Below are 20190 nucleotides of genomic sequence, written 5' to 3' on the forward strand. Positions count from 1 at the left end.
CAATTTACAATAAAATGAAAATAAATCATGACTGCAGCTCATCCCAGGGCTGCTCTTGGTTTCAGCGGGCTGAGCCTGGGTTTTTGCAGAGGATGGTGGCACCACTGCCGCGCTCGCTGCCCTGTCCATGCCTCCAGGTCAGACCTAAAAATAGTGTCCTGCTGCCAGTGCACTCACCGCAGGGAGCTGGAGCAGCCTCAGCCTCCTCCTGGTGCTGCTGCATCAGCGCAGCCCCAGGGAGCCCCGAGGGATGCGGGGCTCAGGCCCCTCACCCTGATTTTGGCATCGCCAGGGGAGGTCCTGGGAGCACCCGGTGCTAAAATGGGGATGTGGGAAGGAGTCAGACGCTTCCCCAGGAGCTGTTTTCCCACCACTATGCTCCAACCCTTGGCAATTTTGGTTTTCTTCTCCCAGCTCATCACCCCCCCCAGCCTCTTACCTGGCTTGGGGGGGGCTCCCTGCCCGCATCCTGTTCCCTCACCTGCCCTGTGCCAGCACCTCTGGGGAGCGGTGTGGGATGAAATGAAAAATAAAATGAAGCAGTTCCCTCCTGTGTGAGTATTTATTGGTTTGCAGTGGCTGCCTGGAGCCCAGCGCCCAGCCCCAGGACCTACCCGCCTGGCTCCGCTGGGGGGCACAGGCAGTGAGCCCACAGTCCCCCGCTGCCCCCGGCACTTGGGGGCTGGTGGGGAGGGCGGGCGGCCCCCGGCACTATTTGGAGGTGGGGGTGCCCTGGCCGAGCTGCAGCAGGGAGTTGGTGGCGTAGTTCTGGAAGAGGGGCTGGAGGAACATGCCGACGGTGCCGAAGACGCAGACGAAGACAAAGATCCACAAGAAGAGGCGGTCGATGACCATGGCCACGTACTTCCAGTCCTCGCTCACCTGCATGGGGCCAGGAGAAACTCGGTCAGCCCTGGGGTCGAGCTGCCTCGCACCAGCCTTGCTCTCCCTGCCCGTGTCCCCGCAGGCTCAGCTCCTCGCTGCTCTGCAGAGCCCCAAATCTGCACCCTCAGCACTGCGGCTCCTGGAGCTGCCTCTAGCCCGCGGCACAGCCCCAGGGCCCTGCCCCAGCCCCTCTGCTGAGCCTGGAAAACTCAGCTCGCTGCTCAGCAGCCCCAGCCGGGCCTGCCTGCGCTGAAATCTGCAGCCTCACGGTGCTGCTGTGGTGGCTGCATGGGGTCAGCCCTCTGGGATACAGGGCTGGAGCAGCCGCATCCTGCTGGGCCTGGGGAAGGGGCTGCAGCAGTGGGGTTGGGGCCAGGAACGGGGTCCCAAGGGGCCCCAGGGATGTGGCCAGACAGGGACGTCGCTGGTGGTGGTGTGCAGGAGTGCACGTCCCTTCCCCGGGTGCAGCCGGGCACCAGCACGCACACGCTGCACCACAGGCACCCCATGGTCATGCGTGCACCCCACAGCGCCGCGTGCACCCCATATCCCTGCCCACACCCCTGCCTGTATCCCACAGCCCCACGTGCACCTCACAGCCCTCCAGACACCCCCCGGTTCCCCGTGCACCCCACAGCCCTGCCCCAACTCACGCTCTGGTCATCGTCCTCGCTGCGCATGTGGTCGGCGATGAAGCGCACGCCCTCCACTGCCTCCTCCAGCCCGCAGCCGCAGGGGGCCGGGGGGGCCGGCGCCTGCCCCTGCCGCTCCCGGTAGCCGTTGAGCCCCTCGGCCTTGGCGGCCCCGGGGTTGGCGTAGCAGGCGCAGGCACGGGCGCCGGCCCGGAGGAAGAGCGTGGCGGCGGCGCGCTCCTGGGTGTGCCGGCGCTGGCGCAGGCGCTGCCGCGCGCAGTTCTGCCGCGGCTGCTTCATGAAGAGCAGCGCCGGGAGCTTGTGAAGGAAGAGGGTGCGCACCCAGGGCGGCATGGTGTGCGTGGTGGGCGAGCGGTGGTGCACGTTGAGCACGCAGACGCTGGTGACGATGGAGAAGGTCACCAGCACCATGGTGAACATGAGGTACTTGCCCACCAGCGGCACATCCAGCGAGGTGGGCGGCACGATCTTGGAGATGAGCAGCAGGAAGACGGTGAGGGCGAGCAGGACGGAGATGCAGAGCGTCATCTTCTCGCCGCAGTCGGACGGGAGGTAGAAGACGAGGATGGCCAGGGAGGTGATGAGGATGCAGGGGATGATGAGGTTGATGGTGTAGAAGAGCGGCTTGCGCCGGATGATGAAGTCGTAGGTGATGTCCACGTAGGTGGAGTCATCGGGGTTCTCGTTGCGCCGCCCCGGCAGCGCCACGATGTCCCACTCGCCGCTGGGCGTGAAGTCGTCGAGGCTGGCCACCTCGCTCTTCAGCACCAGGTCGATCTCCGTGCGGTCGTAGGTCCAGGAGCGGAACTTCATGGTGCAGTTCTGCTGGTCGAAGGGGAAGTGCTTCACCTCGATCTTGCAGGCGCTTTTGTAGATGGCCGGGGGCAGCCAGAAGATGCTGCCATCGTAGGAGATCACCGCGTTGGAGTAGAAGGACACCTCGTACATCCCGTCGGCGCTAGGGCAAAGGGATGCAGTCAGCCCCGGCCCTGCCCCAGCAGTGCAGCGTGCCCTGGGTGGGGTTGGGGTGTGTACGCCCCCCCCCAAAAAAAAAACAACACCTACTTGTTGTAGAGCACCACGTCAGGCAGCCAGATGTGCTTGGAGGGCAGGCGGACCTTCTTCATGTTGTCGAAGTCCTCCGGCTTCCAGGTGAGGCGGTAATCCTCCCATTCCTGCCGGCACCCACGCTCAGCCCAGCCCGGCCACAGGCAGGGGGCACAGGGGGGCACAGGGGGGGTCCCAGGGCACAGGAGGGGTCCCAGGGAGGAGGATGTGGAGGTCCAGAATCCGGGGGGCTGGGGGTCCCAGGGCAGGGAGCACAAGGGTTTCTAATCTGGGGGGTCCCAGGGCAGGGCGCAGGGTCCCCAGGCAGGGGGCTGAGGGTCCCGTGGCAGGGAAATGGGGAGGGTCCTAGGGCAGGGGGCACGGGGGTCCTAAATCAGGGTGCATGGAGGTCTGGGGGGGAAGGCTGCATGGGGCAGGGTGCAGGGGAACTGGTGCAGGGGGTCCTGGTGCAGGGGGTCCTGGTTAAGGGGGTCCTGGTTCAGGGGGTCCTGGTTCAGGGGTCCTAGTGCAGGGGTCCTGGTTAAGGGGTCCCAGGACAGGGGGTCCCAGGGCAGGGGCTCCCTCACCTGGGTCAGCCAGACGTTGGTGGTCATGATCTGCTCCCGCTCGTGCTGCAGAGAGAGGGGCCCGGTTACGGGGTTATCGGGGTTGGCGGCGCGGGGCGGGGGTCGTGGGGCCGAGCCCCCTCCAACTCACCACGCTGATGAGCTGCGCCAGCGACACCATGAGCTGCACCGTGACCAGCTGCGAGCCGTTGGTGGCCGGGCGGATCAGCTTGTTGTAGCGTGCCGGGTCCAGCAGGTATTCCACCAGCCGCTCCTCCGTGTCCGTGCCCAGGCTGCCTGCGGGGCCAGACAGGGCGTGGGGGTGGGGGGGGTAACGGGGGGGTGTGGGGTGGGGGTACATGGGGTGAGGGTGTAATGGGGGTGTATGGGGTGAGGGGGTAGGGGGTGGGGGTGTCAGGGGTGGGGGTGTAATGGGAGTGCATGGGGTGGGGGTGTATGGGGTGAGGAGGATGAGGGTATATGGGGTGGGGGGGTAAGGGGTGAGGGTGTAATGGGGTGGGAGAGTAATGGGGGTGTATGGAGTGAGGGTGTATGGGGTGAGGGGGTAGGGGGTGGGGGTGTAATGGGGTGGGGATGTAATGGGGGTGCATGGGGTGGGGGTGTATGGGGTGAGGGTATATGGGGTAGGGGTATATGGGGTGGGGGTGTCAGGGGTAGGGGTGTCAGGGGTGGGGGTGTAATGGGAGTGCATGGGGTGGGGGTGTATGGGGTGAGGGGGGTGAGGGTATATGGGGTGGGGGTGTGAGGGGTGGGGTTGTAATGGGGTGGGGGAGTAATGGGGTTGCATGGGGTGAGGGTGTATGGGCTGAGGGGGTGGGGGTGTACGGCGTGGGGGTGTAATGGGGGTGTATGGGGTGGGGGTGTATGGGGTGAGTGTAATGGGGTGGGGGTGTAATGGGGTTGTATGGGGTAGGGGTGTGAGGAGGTGTGTGGGGTGGGGGTGCAATGGGGGTGTAATGGGGGTGTATGGGGTGGGGGTGTGGTGGGGTGGGAGCATATGGGGGGAGCGCAGTGGGGTGATTACAGTAAGGTGGGGGTGTATGGGGGGGGCGTGCATGGGGTGGGGGTGTAATGGGGTGAGGGGGTGGCGGTGTGTGGGGTGGGGGTGTGAGGGGTGGGGGTGTGAGGGGTGGGGGTGCAATGGGGCGAGCGCGGTGGGGCGGGGGTGTACCGGGGGGCGCGTGCCCGGGCTGCAGGCGCAGGGCCGGGAGCCCCGGGGGTCCCCCCCTACCGACACGGCGGGGCCGGCCCGGGGCCGTGCGGGGGTCGTTGTCGGCGGCCCGGAGCCCCCCGCCCGCTGCCCCCTCCCCACCCCCACCCCTCCCCTCCCGGTGCCGGTGCCGGTTCGGGGCCGCACTTACGTCGGAGGGCGGCGAGGAGGCAGAGGACGCGGAGCAGCGCCATGGGGGCTGCCGGTGCCGGTGCCGGTACCCCGCTGCCGGTGCCCGGGCGCTGTCCCCGGTGCTGCCCCCGCGCTCTCCGCGGTGCTGGAGCCGGCGGCGGCGGCGGCCCGGGCGGGGCGGCCCCGGGCGGGAGGCGGTGCCGGGAGCTCAGCCGGGGCCGCCCCGCGCCGCTCCGCCGGGAACACCGGGGAGGGGCGGAGACAGCGGCGGGGGTGGGGCTGGGGGCACCGGGGCCGGGCGGGACCCCCCCCACCGGGACCCCCCTCCCCCAACCGGGACCTCCCCCCCCAACCGGGACCGCAGGCCCCGCCCCCTCCGCAAGCCCCGCCCCCTTTCCCCGGGGACCACGTGACCCCCCCGCGCCCCTCCTCCCGCCGGGCGGGGCCTCGCCCCCCCGCCCCGCCCCGCCCCGCCCCCTCCCGGTCCGCACCTCCTCCCCGCGTCACTTCCGGCGCGGTGCCGCCCGCCCCGCCCGGCGCCGCTCGCGCTTCCGGCGCCCCGCCCCGCCCCTTCCCGCGGCGGCGGGAGGGGTCACTTCCGGCGAGCGGGGCCGTCCCGCCGCCATCTTGGGCCGGCTCCGGGGGCTGCGGCGGCGGCGGCGGCGGGGCCCGGGGCCGGTGGCGGCGGAGCGGGTCCCTCGGGTCCCTCCATGGGAAGATGCAGCGGGCGGGGGCGGAGGAGGCGGCGGGGTCGCAGGCGGCGGCGGGGGGGGGGCCCGGGCGGAGCGGAGCCGGGGCGGCCCCCGCCGGGCGGCTCCTGAAGCGGGAGCTGCGGCTGCTCGAGTCCATCTTCCACCGGGGCCACGAGCGGTTCCGCATCGGCAGCGCCTGCCCCGACGAGATCAGCTGCGAGTTCGTCCCGGGGCCGGGGGCCCGCGCCGGGGGCTCCGCGTCCCGGGGGCCGCCCCCGGGGCCCGTCCGCATCCACTGCAACATCACGGTGAGCCCCGGGCAGCCGGGACGGCCCCGACAGGCCCCGCCAGGCCCCGGCGCCGTTGCGAGCGTTGGCGGCCCCCGCCGGCCCCGCTGGAACCGGTGCGTGGGGCCCGGCCCCGGTGCGGCACGGGGCGAGCCGGGGCGGCCGTTACCGGGCGGCTCCTCGGAGCAGCTCCGGCTGCTGCCCCCGGGGAAGGGGCTCACGGGCACCGGGACCCCCCCCGGGGCCTCAACGTCGGGCTCGGGGCGCCACCGGGTCCCGGGGAGGTGCCTGCTGCTGCCACCCGTTATTTACGCCAACCGGCGCCCTCCCGGTCGAGTCCCCGGGGGCTTTTCCCCTTTTTCTGTTGTCCCGGGTGCTTGGGGCCGAACGGGGGCACGAAGCGTGGCAGCACTGCCCCGAGCAGCCCTCGGGCACCACACCTGTGAGCCTCCCACGGTGTCGGTCCCGCAGCTTGTGGTGCGAGCAGCCTCTGCGGTAGCCTGGAGCACCCTCGGTAGCCCCCGGTAATCACTCTCAGCCCCCAAATGCTCCAGGAGCCAAAGGGGCAACCGAAATTCCCCCCCCCCAAATTCTCCCCTCGCTCCAGGCTCGCGGGGAGGAGCGGTGTGGGGCCCAGGCTGACCGGGGTTGTGGGGTTGGGGCGGTTTGGGGGTCTCTCCAACGCTTTCTCCTTGCTCCCAGGAGTCGTACCCAGCTGTCCCCCCGATCTGGTCCGTGGAGTCGGACGACCCCAACCTGGCAGCTATCCTGGAGCGGCTGGTGGAAGTCAGGAAGGGCAACACGCTGGTGAGGGGGCAGCTGCGTGGGGAGGGGGGGTGGCGAGGGGCTGGCTGCTTCCCCAGTGCCTGCGCTGAGCCCCCGGGGCTTTTAGGGGCTTAGGACGCTGGGGCTGAGCAGCTCCGACTTCTCCCGGGTGGTTTTGCTCCCCTGGAGCAGGGCGGGGTAGGAAGGAGCTCTTGGGGGGCTGTTGCTTGCTCGGGAGGGGAGGCAGTGGCGGTGCTGAGGGTGGCTGAGGTCCAGCTCCGTGTGCGGCCTCGGTGTCGCCGTGACACTCCTCTGCTCTCCGGGCAGCTTCTGCAGCACCTGAAGCGAATAATTTCAGACCTGTGCAAACTGTACAACCTCCCCCAGCATCCAGATGTCGAAATGTTGGACCAGCCTCTGCCGGCAGAACAGGTGAGGAACCTGGGACGCGGTTTCCTGAGACGACAGAAGGAGCTGCCTCGCTTTAAAGGCTGCGGCTTCCTAACGCACGGCGGGTGTGGGGTTTTTCCTCCCCTCCCTGGGGTGGAATCCTCTCCTTGGTAGTGCTGCTGCCCGGCCAGCTGGGGCTCTGGGTTCTGCCCCCCTGGCCTGACACCTCAGATGTTATTCATCTGATTTATTCCCGCTGCTTCCCTCCCTTCATCCCTGCCCAGCTGCTCTGCTGCAGGTGCCTGTAAAGGTCCTCAGCCTCGCTCTGCTTTTACCCTGGCTCTGCTCGTTTGTAAATCCCTGCCTCGGAAGCGCCGCGGAAGGCAGGGGAGCGTGGCCAGGGGAAGCTAACGGTGCGGGCTCTGCCCTTTTGTCCTCGCAGAGCACGCAGGAAGAGGTGTCCTCTGAAGAGGAAGACGAAGAGATGCCGGAGGTGAGCGTCTCCTCGCTGCGTGAGGGCGCGCGCCCGGGAGCTGAGCACAGCGACCTGCTGTGAGCTGCCTGACGGGAGGTGCTGAGCCACAGAGGTCCATGGGGGGAGGAATTGGCACAGTGCGGACAGGATAGGGCCTGCTGAAGCCATCCAGGCTCAGAAGCTGGATTTTTCCCCAGCTTTTTGCTGCTGGGGACCTGGGTCCTGAGCCCCAGCTGGGAGCAGTGCGCTGACAGGACACAGGGGACTGCGGCAGCCCGGGGACGCTGCTGTGGCCTCTGAGGGCAGGTAAATTGAGTGAGGATGGAGCCCCTCGGGCAAGTTCTGGTTGTGCTGCTGTGCTGGAGAGCCTGAGATTTCCTCTGCAGCGGTTTGATGTCAGAGGGGCGCGGGGCTGAGCTCCCGCAGCTGACGGGGGAATCGCGCCGCAGAGAGGATGAGGTGGGATGGCTCCGTGTGCGAGCAGCAGAGCCACCAGGAGAGGCAGGGGAGGCCGTTCTTCACTGCAGGCTGAGAATATCACGCTGCAGAACCCACAGGCTTCGCTTGTTTGGTTTGTGGTTTAGAGATCTCTAGAAGTGGGTGGAATAATCTTGAATCTCCATGGTGACACTTCGCGGTGCACTTCTCCTTGGGCGCGCGAGGCCTGCGCACCTCCTCAGCAGCGCCGCAGAACCTGGGGGCAGGTCACTTGGCAGCAGCTGGCGGGGTTTTAGCGAAGCTGACGGCTTGTTAAATCGAGGCCAGCCTTCGCGAGGGTCCCCGGGGGAAACGTGGAGGCTCCGAGTGTTACCACGAATAACCCCGCTTGTCTGCAGACCTGCTGCTTCCCAGCAAAGTGGCGGCGGGTAAGTTGTCACGCTCCTGTGAGCTGGAAAAGAAACGCTCAGGATGTGAGGACTGGCAGCGAGCGTTCCCACTTGTGCTCCCTGCCAACAGCTCGTGTCACGCAGCACGCAGCGCGCTCCTTCAGAGCAAAGGTTTCTCGCTGGGCAGCGAGATCTGCCGGCCTGGGCTTGATGAGCAGAGCGGCGGAGCCGTGCCCTGGTGCAGAGATGCATTATACAGGTTAATCCACTCGAGGGATTTTCGAGGAGGATCTATTTTCCTGGGTGACGATCTAAAAATGTCAAAGCCCTTCCCAAAACGCTGCTCAGCCAGAATAGCAGCAGCCAGCCCAGCGAGGCCGAAGTAAACCCTTGCTCAGAGGATTTAAGACCAGCGCTGGAGCTCTGTGTGCCCGCAGCCCCTTGCAGGCAGCCAAACCCCGCGTGCTGACGTGGTGACAGTGGCTGCGTGCTGCCCAAGCACCATCTGCAGCAGCCGCTGGTTGCTGTGGCTCTTTCTTTTGCTGATTGCCATCGGTGGGCTCATGCACGTCAGCCTGGTGAGCGCAGGGGAAGGGGGTGAGGGGCTGATCCTCTGCCCTTGCTGGGGGAGCATCAGGAGCTCACTGTGAACAGGGAGAGCTGAGCTGATCGTAAAAGGGCCTCTGGGTGCACCCTGAAACGTGGCCTCTCTTGGAGGGGAGAACATCCTGTGAGTGGTGTGAGCGAGTCTCTCCTTTCTGTGCTTCTGGTGACCCGTTTGTGTTGGGAGCTTGGTCACGGAGCAGGGATATTCGTGCCGTGCCGTGTTCCGGCATCCAGAAAGCAGCACGGGGCTGCTCGAGCCCTGCTCCTGCCGAGATGCAGCACCCTGCAGCTCCACGGGACTTGTTGGGGAGCAGGCGTAGGATTAGTGGCTGATTGTGGACAGGCGTGAGGCTTGGCAGAGAAGAATCCAGCGAACAAAGAGCTTGTAGGAGCCCAATTTAAATCTGGAAAGGGAAGTGTGCCCCTCTGCCTGTTGGCTTTGGCACAGGAGGGCTGCTGGGGCCCAAAACTTCTTTATGGAGTGTGCCCAGGCCTTGCGCTGAGCCCTTGTGTCTTCCACCCCGGTGTCTGCACTTGGGATTTCCTGGGGAGGGGAAATGGGCACCAGGAATCCTCGGGACACCTCAGCTCTACACCACTCGGAGCGGGGAGGAGCGAGGGTGGGTCTCTTGCTAGCTCACCTCTCCCCTTCGCAGGACACGGAGGACTTGGACCACTATGAGATGAAAGAGGAAGAGCCAGCAGATGGGAAGAAAACAGAGGATGAAGGCATTGGGAAGGAAAACCTGGCCATTCTAGAGAAAATAAAAAAGAACCAGAGGCAAGATTACTTAAATGTACGTGTCACCTGGAGGGCGGGAGGGTTGGGGAAGCAGAGGGACCCAAGGGCAGGAGCGCTGGAGGCGCCTGCTAGCCCCAAATCAAAGGGGCCAGCTCTGGCCAGAGGTACAGCAGCAGCTCAGGGGTGGGCTGGAGCAGTGCCCCCAGGCTTCGGGTGAGCCCCATGCACCTGAGGCAGCGGTGCCACGCAGGGCAGCCGGGATTTGGGATTCCCAGGAGCTGGGTCTCGCCCTGGGTCCTGGAGAAGGTTGGTGGGTTGTGCTTTTATACCCCTGGGCTGGGGTCTTCTGCAGCAGGGGGGGCAGGGAGGTATTTCTGCTGCAGCTGCACCACCTGGGGCGTGTTTGTCTGGGGCAGGGCAGTTTCTGTGGGGAGAAAGGGGAAAACTTGAGCGAGGTGGGGGCGCAGCGAGGTCTGGTTTCGAGGCTGGGCAGTTTGGCTCGGGCGTTTGCTTCATCCAGCTGCGGCCGCAGTGGGAGCAGTGTAACAGTGCAGCCCCCCCATTCCTTGCAGGGTGCAGTGTCTGGGTCTGTGCAGGCCACTGACCGGCTAATGAAGGAGCTCAGGGATATTTACCGATCACCAAGTTTCAAGGGCGGTAAGTGCGGAGCGGGAGGGAGGGAGGGAGGGGGCTGCTGGCTGTGGGGACCTTGCCCTTCGTTCTGGGCAGCACCGGAGGGGCCTCAGAGCCGGATCCTTTTGCTCCGTGGTGTTGCTGCGGGGAGGATCTCAGGCCTTGGGTTGCTGTGGCTCAAAAGCGAGCAGAGCAGCCTCTTGTGGTGTCTGTTCCCCGTCTGTGCTGGATGGAAGCGAGGAGCCTGCCGTGGGTGGGAGGGCTTCTGAGACAGAAGCTGGTTTTTGATGCCTTCAGCTGTTCCACCCTGCCATGTGTAACAGGCTTTGTGGGCCATGGCGCCCACACTCTTTCCCCAAACCGCTGCTGTTAGGATGCCCTTTTCCAAGGGGAGCCCGTGCCGGGCTGAGGCTGTGCTGCAGGGGATTTGGAGTCCAGGGGGTGGCTCAGCCCCCGCCCGTTCCTCCTGTGCTGACACCTCTCCTCTGCCTTGCAGGATACTATGCAGTTGAACTAGTGAATGACAGCCTGTACGATTGGAACGTCAAAATCCTGAAGTAGGTGGCACAGCTTGGGGTCACGGATCTTGGTGGTGGGAACAAAACATCCCCATGAGCCGGGGGGAAGCGAGCAGGGCAGGGGGGCACCTGGCAGAGCGGGGGTTAGCCTCTTAGTCCCACGGGCAGCTCGCTTGCTGTCTGTGCACCAGAAAGGAGGAGGCATCATCTCCAGAGACAGATGAGATAATCTGAGGGCTCTGCAAGTCTGTCTGCTGTTCCTAGAGTCCTGGAAGAGGTGCATCAGGCAAAACCCCGAGCTTTCACACCCTCCAGACACCAGTGCTGCCTTTTCCTTGGGCCAGGCAGTCTTTATATTTAAGCTGGCATGCAAAAAGGGTGTGTGATGGCCTTCTCTGGAAACCAGGAGCAGAATGCTGGCAGCGCATGCTGTCACTGCCCTCTGGGGGTGAACCTGAGGGCCCACGTGGCAGCCAGGTTGTCAGGTACGGTAGCTCTGGGCTTCACTGGCAGGGAGCGTGGCTGACTTGGCGAGCGTGACCTTGACTCTGAGCCTCTGGGGTTTTCCTTCGGCAGGGTTGACGAGGATAGCGCTTTGCACAATGATCTCCAGATCCTCAAAGAGAAAGAAGGAACAGATTTCATCCTCCTAAACTTCTCCTTTAAAGTAAGGCCTCCCAAAACCTGTCATCCTCGATGCACGCCTGCTTCAGTGAGTCATCAGAGGAGAAGTTTCTCAATGGCTTTGCTTCCTTCTCTTGTTCCAGGACAACTTTCCTTTTGATCCACCGTTCGTAAGGGTCGTGTCCCCTGTGCTGTCTGGGGGGTGAGTAACTCTTTGCCTGGCTCTTCTCTCTGGGGTCTCTAGCTCTGGTTTTTGGAGAGGTTTTCATTAAGAGTTTATCCGCTGGGGAGTGCTGCAAGTCCTGTCACCTTTGTGGTACGAGTAGTAACATGTAGTAACCCTCCTGGGAAGTACCGACGGGGTTGGTGGATGGTTTTTTGTGTATTGTCTTCCCTGAGAGATCCTCTCTGAGCAAATGGCTCATTAGCAGAGCACCGGGTGGGTGAGGCTGTGTCCCTCTCTCACGTAACTTTCCCCAATTCTTTCCCCAAGGTATGTTCTGGGTGGTGGTGCCATCTGCATGGAGCTACTCACAAAACAGGTGGGTACCAGGCGTGACCCTGCGGGAGACCCAGGGCTCAAAGGCTGCCAGCGTGCTCTTGGGTAGCTGCTGCTGCCTCTCACACCTCATATTCCAGCTGCTGGCAGCCAAATCCCGCTCCTCTTGCTGCCTGCGCCTCCTGCCAGCAGCTGAGAGCTGGCGTGGCTCTGCGATGCCTGTGCAGGGCTCGGGAAAGCCCTTCCCTGCCTCAGGGCCCTGCTCGTGTCCGTGCCGGCCTCACTGGTGCTCTCTGTCCCGCAGGGCTGGAGCAGCGCCTACTCCATCGAGTCGGTGATTATGCAGATCAGCGCCACCCTGGTGAAAGGGAAAGCGCGAGTGCAATTTGGAGCCAATAAGGTAGGGGCTGGTCAGGCAGGGGCTTCTCCTTCTTGGCACACAGCAGCTGCTTTGTGCAGCTAAGGCAGAACGGAGCTCGTTGGCACTTGGGATCCCGAGAGCTCGGCGCGAGGGCTGGCTTCTGTGGGTGTGCTGTAGCCCAGGGAGTTTTTCTTGGGAAGGGAAGGGCAGGTGTGTGGGAAATCCCCTCTGGCCTTGTGTAAGGGAACTGGGGAAGTGGTTGGGAGGGGAACAGAGGCAGGTGAGAAGACAAGCAGCTCTGTGGCAGCGCAGTTGGTGGGGGTGGGCTGTGAGATGGCTTGCTTGTTACACCAGACTGATTGTCACCCTGGCTTCCCTTGCAGAATCAGTACAGCCTGACAAGAGCACAGCAGTCCTACAAGTCCCTGGTTCAGATCCATGAGAAGAATGGTAAGGCCTGAGGGACAGGGGGTGCCTTGCCCTTTGCTGGTCTGGATCGAGGCTTTTCTGCCCCAAGTCAGAGATCACCCAGAGCACGGTGACGCTCCTGGTCAGCAGCTGCTTGCTAAAGCAGGGAGCACGCTGCAGCACCCCTCTGCCATTCCTGCTCTGGCCCCAGAGGTCGGTGCTGGTGGCCTTTGGTGTGGCTAGAGGCGGCGTGGCACTGTTTGCATGGTGTTTTGAAGTAACGTGGAGGGAAAGCCCCCGGTAATTTGGGGTCCCTTTTGGACAGGCACAGTTCTTGTCCACAGCCCTGTGGGAACGGACTCAGCGTGCTTGTGCTGCTGGGTATTTGTGGGTGTAGAGCCAGGTGTTTCTAGGTATGGCATTTGTTTCTGTACAGCTGCATCCCTCGTGCATCTCTGTTCTTGTTTCAGGCTGGTACACACCACCGAAGGAAGATGGCTAGCACGGATCCTGCAGGACCGATCCATTCATCTTCTGAACGCTGTACTTGGATCTTACGATGCCTCTCTGGCTTTCTCCCAGGATATAATAGCTCTGCCTGTTGCAGGACAATAATGGCTGTTATAAACTCTAAAGAAAACTGTTTAAGCAGTTGGACTGACCTAAAACACTTGCTGGACCCTTGCTAGCAGGCATTCTTATTAAAACAAACTTTTGAGCCTCTTGTATCGCTGGAAACTTTCGACTCTACTCCAGTCTAGAGCGTCCTCCTTACCTATGCTATGGATTTAATTTATTTTCTTATTTCATGTACACTGCTTTTTTTTGTTACAGTGTATGATGGATGTGTATGGAAAATGTATCTTTGGAGAAAAATTACAGTTTGTTAATTTGAAGATACCGGTCTCATTATTTTTTTTTTTCCTCCCTCTGTTGCTGCTGGGTGGATTGAACCCTGTGCTGGCAGCGTGGAGCAAACCAGGTTGTGGTGTCTGTGCCTCCAACGTCTTCCACGCTGGTCCGGTCCCGGGGTGGTGTTGGAGGTGGGGGTAAAGGAAGAGCTGCAGCTCCTGCTGCTGTCCCTGCTGCAATGGGCCAGGACAAGCCAAGCAGCGAGGGCTGCTGCGACCTTTTTGGAAGAGAACTCCCCCTTTTTCTTTTTTTCTGGGCAGCCAAGGAGAGGGGCTTCTGCCCCCTCTCTTACACCAGGAACAAGCCTCTGCAACCTTGTGCACCTCTGTGAGGGGAGAGGGGAGCGTTTGCAGCACTGGCCCCTGTTGTGCTGTGGATGACGGGGTTTGTGTGTGCAGCTGGGGGCTGCCTGCTGCCCCCAAACTTCTCAGTGGTGTATTCTGTGAAACTGGGAGATGAGCAGAGACTTGGCTGTACCACCCCTGGGGCTGTTCCCTTCTTGCCAGTCTCTCCCCACTACCCCTGTGCTGAGGGGATGAGGCTGTGTTCATATTTGTGCTCTGGAGGCTCTGCATGCACACAGCTGTGTGATCAGCCCTGGCCTTGTCCCTGTGCTGTGGGTGAAAGCCACCGAATTCAGGGAGTGAGGGCAGTGCCTTGTGAGTCGCTGGGACCTGGGACCTGGGCTGCCTCCAGGCTTGCTCCCGCAGCAACCACCTGTGGTGAGCAGCCCAGCTCCGTAGGATTTCATTTTTCCTCCTCTGCTGGGTGCAGGGCTGAGCTGCAGCTGTGACTGGGGGGCATCGTGCAGTCCTGCCCCATTGCTCGAGCCTCGCTTGCTGCTGCTGGAAGGAGTTGGGTGTTGTGGCTGCTCCGGCTCCTGGTGCTGAGTCCTCAGCTGTAGGGCACGGCTGACTCATCAGCCGCAAAGCCAAGCCACTGGTATTAATTCATTGCTGTTTGAATCCAAGTTATTAGGAAATCAAAGGGCCTCAGCAGTCCATTATCGCATCCAGCAGCTGCTCTGCTCATTACCCGTTGCCCTGCTTCGAGCCTTGGAATAAAAAGACGCTCGATGAGCGGGATTACTGGGGGCTGCTCGCTGCAGGAGCGGCTCCAGCCTCTGCCAGGGAGCGTTTTAAGTGCGTGGCTGGAGGGCAGGCGGGAGAAGTGTGCGGCCAGGGACCTCATGAAGCTCAACAAGGAGAAAAGCAAAGGGCTCTGCTCCCCTCCGCGGCTTCATTAGCACCAAGAACCGGCTGGGGAGAGGGCGAAGGGTCACCGCGCTCACGTCAAGTGGAAGAGCAGCGGGAGCTGGGGTTAAACGCCGCTGTCCTTCCTCCTCAGCCTTTATCCAAACACCCAAAGGACACCAGCACTCCTCAGCCTGCCCGTAGATCAGTAACACACGGGTAGGGGCTGGCGGGAGCTGTCTGCACCCGCACAAAGCCAAACATTAACTAAAGCCTGCAGGAGGGACGCTCACTGCCCCGCGCCCAGCAGTGCTGGCGAGGAGCTGAGCTTGGACTCGAGCCCTGGGGGAACGGAGCGGCTCCGCTCCCTGCTCCGGATGGGTGCGAGGCTGGGAACCTGCCTCTGGCCTGGGGCTGGTGGAGGGGCTGCACCTGCAAAGCCCCTGCCCCATCCCCGTCCTTTCCTCTTGCTGTGAGTGGTGCCAGCCCTGGCACCGCGCAGCCCCGCTCCCCGCCGTGCAGGAACCCAAATCTCTGGGCCCGACCGAGGTTTCCCGCAGAAATTTCTGGCAGAAATGGGGCTGAGCCCCAGGAACCGCAGCCGGGGTGGCAGCAAGGGCGCTGGGGCTGAGCTGGTGGGTGCGTGGCGGGGGGGGGGGAGCTGCGTGCGGGGTCTGGGTCTGGGGTATCTGCATGGGGTCTGCGCACATGGGGGCCTTGCATGGGGGCCGTGCAGGCTCAGCACCTTCCCCTCCCGTCGTTCAAGCAGCCCCAGGACCCCACCGGCCCCCACCTGACCCCGACCGGTGCTGTCGGGGCAGGGTCCGGCCCCGCCGCCCCCCCGGGGCCGCGCCGCCCCCTCCGGATCTGGGCGGGGAGCTCCGGCCCCACCGCCCCCTCCGGCCGCTTCCAGCCCCGGCTCCGCTCGGCTCCGCTCCGTCCCGTCCCGTCCCGTCCCGTCCCGGCCGGTCCCGTCCCGTCCCGCCGCCGCCGCATGGGGCCCCCCGGGCCGGCCTGACCGAGCGGCAGCCCCCGGGGAGCGGCCCCCGTCGAGGAACCGCGACGGCACCGCCCGCCCGCCGCGGGGCGAGCAGCCCGGGCTGCGGGAGCTGCCCCCGGAGCACGGCGAGAGACCCCCCCCCCCGGGGCCGGCAGCCCGGGGCTGGAGCCCCGCAGAGCCCCCCCCGCACCTCGCACCCCCTCCCGCGGGGGTCGCCCCCGTCCCCTCCGGGGCTCGGGACGCTCGGGGCCCCCGCGCCCCCCCCTGCCCCGGGCTGGCCCCCGGTGCCTCGGGCTTGGGGGAGCGGCGCTGCCCCGCGCCCCGCGGCTGAGCTGGCCCTGACCCCCTCCGCCGGCCCCGGGGGGGCCGCGCCCCCGGCCCCATGGCGGCCAAGTGGTTCAAGGAGTTCCCCGCCAACCTGAAGACGGTGTCGGAGAGGGCTCGGCCCGGCGGCGGCAGCCTGGGCAAGCTGTGCGGCCCCTCCCGAAAAAGCTTGGGGCCCGGCGAGCCGCCCGGGGGAGCCCCCCCGGGGAAGAGCCGCAAGAACTCGGCGGCGGAGCTGGGGGGCTGCCGGGCCGGCCCCGGGGCCGCTAAGGACGGGGGCAGCCGGCTGTCGAGGGACAACCTGCAGGGACTGCTCCAAGCCGCCACCGGCAAGATGCGCAAGAACTCGCGGGCGGAGGGGGCAGCGCCCGAGGGGCCCCCCAAGACCTGCGGCACCTACATCAACCGCCTGATCAAGGTGGAGGCCCACGAGAAGAACGGGAAGAGCTACCCCAGCACCAGCCCCGCGCCCGAGCAGGACAAGGGGAAGAGCGCCAAGACGGAGACGGTAAGGGGGACCCTTACTGGGGGGGTGGGTTGGGGGGAATGGAGCCCCCCGTGCACGGGGACAGTGGCCATGCCGAAGCCACCGCGTCCTCGGAGCAGAGGGGGAGCGCTTGGCACCGGCAGCTCGAACAGCCTCGGGCTCAGCATCATTAGCCCGGCTGACCCCGGTGTTTCATCGTGCCCAGCTCCAGCTGCTGTCAAATTCCTTTCATCCCAATTTCCCTTAATCCGTGTTGCCCCCCCCACCCCTCCCCGGTCCCAGCCCTGCAGGAGCCCGGCCTGACCCCGCTTGCTTGGCACTTGCTCGGGGACTGGTTCAATAAATGCTTACATAAAGCTGTGCTGGGACAAGCACAGGGGGGGGGAGTGGGGCTCTGGAGCCCGGTGTGTTCTCGGGGACAAGGCTGCCACCGTGGTGGCCTTTGGGGTCGGAGCCCTGCTGCTTCCTGAGCATCACCCAAAAACGTCCCTGAGTCCTGGACTGTGTGGGGATGGATGCTGCACCCCCCCACACACACACACCCAAAAAGGTGCCACTCGTGGGCATGGCCCACATCCCCAGTACCTGGGGCTAGCACCCCAGTTCTCGCCACCCCACCTGGGGACGTCCCTGTCCCCTGCCATGAGACACCACAGCACACTGTGACAGCATCCCCATCGCCACTATGGGACCCCCACCCCGAGCCCCCTCAGCCGGTGCTGTCCCTCCCCAGGTCATCATCCTGGAGGACTACGCCGACCCCTACGACGCCAAGCGCACCAAGGGGCAGCGGGAGGCCGAGCGGCTGGGGGAGAACGACGGCTACATGGAGCCCTACGACGCGCAGCAGATGATCACAGGTGGGTGCCGCGCCGGGGGGGGCCGCGGGGCTGGCACCGCTCAGGACCGGGGCCGTCAGGCGGGGACCCACCCGGCGCGGGAGGCTTTGGGAACAGGAAAGCCGCTCTTCTGTTTCCTGCTGCTGCACGGGGAGAGATAAGGCGCGGGTTCGGCGATGGCCTGCCCTGGCCGGGCGCTGACCCACGGCCGCCGGTGCAAAGTCCTGGTGCCACTGGGGAGGGTGCACGGGGCCCGTACGACGCCCCAGGGCTTGGCGCTGCCACGTGGGGCCGTGCTGGGGGACCCGGCCCCACCGCGCCCCTTCCCCACCCCGTGGGGACCCCGCTGCGCTCCCATCACCCGCCCCGGCTTCGGGTCCCCCCCGCCGCCCCTTGGCTGTGCCCCCCAGGCCGGCGACCCCCGCTCCACCCAGGAGGCCGCACAGCTGGACAGAATAACAGGAACTGAGTCGGCCGGAAGCTGGAAATAAAAGATTTGCTGCTGATGGTTTTTTTCCGTGCAGGGCAGCCTGGGCTGTTTGTCCAAGCGGTGTTGGTGGAGTCAGGGGCGAACGGGGTCGGGGAAGGGGGAGCCCCGGGGAAGGGGAGATGGGGCTGGGGGCGCCCACTGGGGATGTCCCCAGGGTGTGGAGGGGAGTGAGCCCCTGCTCCACCGCCCCCGCGCTGGGGCGTAGCATCCTGCAGCCACGGCCCCGCTTCCTCCAGGATCCCGGCGGCCCTGCGGGCGGGCGTCTGTGCCGGCGGCGCCAGCGCTTCGGGGCCGCGACGGCGGCCGGGCGCCACGGGGATGGGCTCCTTCCTGCCCCGGCTCCTCCCGCCCCTGGCACGTGGGGTTCCCACCGCATTTCCTTCCCCATGGGGAGCGTTTGTAGAGGTTGGGGGGGGGGAGTTGCAGCCCCCTCCCCAACCCGCCTCCCTTTTGCCCCACAGAAATCCGCCGCCGGGGCTCCAAGGACCCACTGGTGAAAGCCATCCTGCTGCTGGACGGCCCCAGCGAGCCCGGGGAGGTGGGGGGCAAGGTGGAGGCTGCCAAGTGGCCGGGGGGCAAGGAGGCAGCAGGGAAGGGGCCGCAGCTCTACGACACCCCCTACGAGCCCGGCGAGGGCACCCCGGAGCGCAAGGCGAGGGCTGGGGACGGGCGCCTGCCCGAAAATGATGAGCGCCCGGCGGCCGAGTACGAGCAGCCCTGGGAGTGGAAGAAGGAGCAGATCGTGAAGGCGCTGTCGGGTAAGGGCTGGGGCTGGGGGGGGGCTGCGGGTGGGCTTGGGGGGCAGCAGGAGGCTCACGCCTCTCCCCCTACCCTGCTCCCCCAGTCCAGTTCGAGGGCTCGGAGCGGCCCAAGGAGGAGGCGCCGCGGCAGCACCTCCGCCAGAAGAGCTGGACCCCCAAGATGCTGAAGCCGGCGAGCGCGGAGCACGGCGAGGGCGAGCGGGTGGACCCCGCCTTGTCGCTGGAGAAGCAGCCGTGAGTCACGAGGCCGAGCCACGTGGGGCAGCGGTGGCGGTGTGTGTGTGGGGGGGCTGGGTCACCTCTCAGTGTCCCCCCCCCGTGTCTCCCCTGCAGCTGGTACCACGGGGCCATCACCCGAGCCGAGGCTGAGACCCGGCTGCAGGCGTGCAAGGAGGCCGGGTACCTGGTGCGCACCAGCGAGACCGGCAGCGGCAAGTACTCCATCGCGCTCAAGTGAGTGGCCCTGCAGCCACGGGGGGGTCCCGGCACGGGGGGGTCCCACCATGGAGGGATGTGGCAGCACAGGGGCCGCAGGAGTTACCACTTTATGCACGGACACCCCAGTGGGGTGGGCAGCGCCCATGTCCGGGGGGTGGCACCCCCTCGTCCTACCCCACCAAGGGGACACGGCTGTCCCCGAGCTGCCCGGGGTTGGGGAGGGGAAGGGGGGGCGGGGGGCGGCGCGTCCCCCTCCCCGCCCGCGGCGCATTGTCGGGAGCGCTGGCGGCATTTCCTTCCTGAGGAAGCGGAGCCCCTGGAGCCGAAACAATCGGAGCGGGAAGGGAACAAACAGGGGTGGATGCGGCCCCGGAGCGGCCGGGCTGGGACCCCGCGCTGGGTGGGTGGGCGCCGGGGGGCTGCCAACCCCCTGCTGACCCCCCCCGCGCTCCCACCCAGGACCAGCCAGGGCTGCGTGCACATCATCGTGGCGCAGACCAAGGACAACAAGTACACGCTCAGCCAGGCCAGCGGCGTCTTCGCCAGCATCCCCGAGGTCGTGCACCACTACTCCACCGAGAAGCTGCCCTTCAAGGGGGCCGAGCACATGGCCCTGCTGCACCCCGTGCACTGCAAGCTGTACTAGCGCCCACTGGGACTTGGCTGCCACCCCGGCACGGGGCAGGGGGCTGCGTGCCATGGGGGGGGGGTCCTGCAGCCGTGTCCTGTCCCCCCCCCCCAAGCCCCTGGGGCTGCCCGCTGGTTGCTGCTCACCGCTGGACTCTGGCAGGGCTGCGGTGGTCTCCCCGTGGGATGGATGCAGCCGCGGGTGGCTCTGGGCCCTGGGGGGCTGCAGCCCCCCCCAAACACAGCCTGGGGTGGGGGACAGGCCGTTACGGGGCCGTGTAATGAAATAGTGAAATAAACTCGTTGGCTGAGAGGAGCTGGGCAGGGATGGGGCTGGGGGGGCCAGGGAGGAAGGGTCCCGGTGGGACAGGGGTGGGGACGGGAATCGTAATAACGCAGAATGGGGCTGGGAGCAGAACATGGGGGTGTAGGGGGAGGGCAGGGATGGGGCTGAAGGGGTGCAGGAGGGCAAGGGGCCCCAGGGATGCTGAGAGGGGCTGGGACGGGGACAGATCCTGCCCTGAGCACCCTGCGTGGCTGCACGGGACAGGCTCAGCACGCGGCTCTGCCTCACACAGCGCCGGGTGCTGCCGAAACCAGGGCAGGTTTCCGGGCCGGGGCCGTTGGGGCTGACCCCAGGGCACAGCCCCGGATGGGGCCCGCGTCGGGGCACGGGAGAACAAGGGCAGAACGGCCCCGGGGGGGGAGCAGGTGGCAGAGCACCCCGGGGTGACCTGGGTGCCACAGAGCACGGAAATGGGCGACAACCCCAAAGCCA

The 20190-nt window shown here is 65.7% G+C and overlaps 3 protein-coding genes across 3 annotated transcripts; 2 read left to right on the plus strand and 1 right to left on the minus strand.

Moving 5' to 3' along the window:
- Nucleotides 1–543: 543 nt before the first annotated feature.
- On the minus strand, nucleotides 544–4812 carry CHRNB2 (cholinergic receptor nicotinic beta 2 subunit). Its single transcript, XM_084500240.1, has 6 exons — nucleotides 4534–4812; nucleotides 3303–3448; nucleotides 3173–3217; nucleotides 2604–2713; nucleotides 1539–2496; nucleotides 544–882 (listed from the first exon to the last, which is right to left on the minus strand). The coding sequence occupies exons 1-6, from the start codon at nucleotides 4574–4576 to the stop codon at nucleotides 712–714; spliced, it is 1473 nt and encodes a 490-aa protein (XP_084356366.1). The 5' UTR covers nucleotides 4577–4812; the 3' UTR covers nucleotides 544–711.
- Nucleotides 4813–5176: 364 nt separating this feature from the next.
- UBE2Q1 (ubiquitin conjugating enzyme E2 Q1) lies at nucleotides 5177–13237 on the plus strand. Its single transcript, XM_084500241.1, has 13 exons — nucleotides 5177–5514; nucleotides 6196–6300; nucleotides 6586–6690; nucleotides 7091–7141; nucleotides 9213–9353; nucleotides 9871–9955; nucleotides 10428–10488; nucleotides 11026–11116; nucleotides 11217–11275; nucleotides 11567–11615; nucleotides 11877–11972; nucleotides 12317–12383; nucleotides 12812–13237. The coding sequence occupies exons 1-13, from the start codon at nucleotides 5233–5235 to the stop codon at nucleotides 12841–12843; spliced, it is 1224 nt and encodes a 407-aa protein (XP_084356367.1). The 5' UTR covers nucleotides 5177–5232; the 3' UTR covers nucleotides 12844–13237.
- Nucleotides 13238–15348: 2111 nt separating this feature from the next.
- Nucleotides 15349–19725, plus strand: SHE (Src homology 2 domain containing E). The gene is made up of 6 exons (XM_084500269.1): nucleotides 15349–16278; nucleotides 16991–17117; nucleotides 18048–18344; nucleotides 18431–18581; nucleotides 18681–18800; nucleotides 19245–19725. The coding sequence occupies exons 1-6, from the start codon at nucleotides 15829–15831 to the stop codon at nucleotides 19429–19431; spliced, it is 1332 nt and encodes a 443-aa protein (XP_084356395.1). The 5' UTR covers nucleotides 15349–15828; the 3' UTR covers nucleotides 19432–19725.
- Nucleotides 19726–20190: the final 465 nt, after the last annotated feature.

Source organism: Aythya ferina (assembly GCF_964211825.1).
Source record: "Aythya ferina genome assembly, chromosome: 29".
Classification (NCBI taxonomy): domain Eukaryota; kingdom Metazoa; phylum Chordata; class Aves; order Anseriformes; family Anatidae; genus Aythya; species Aythya ferina.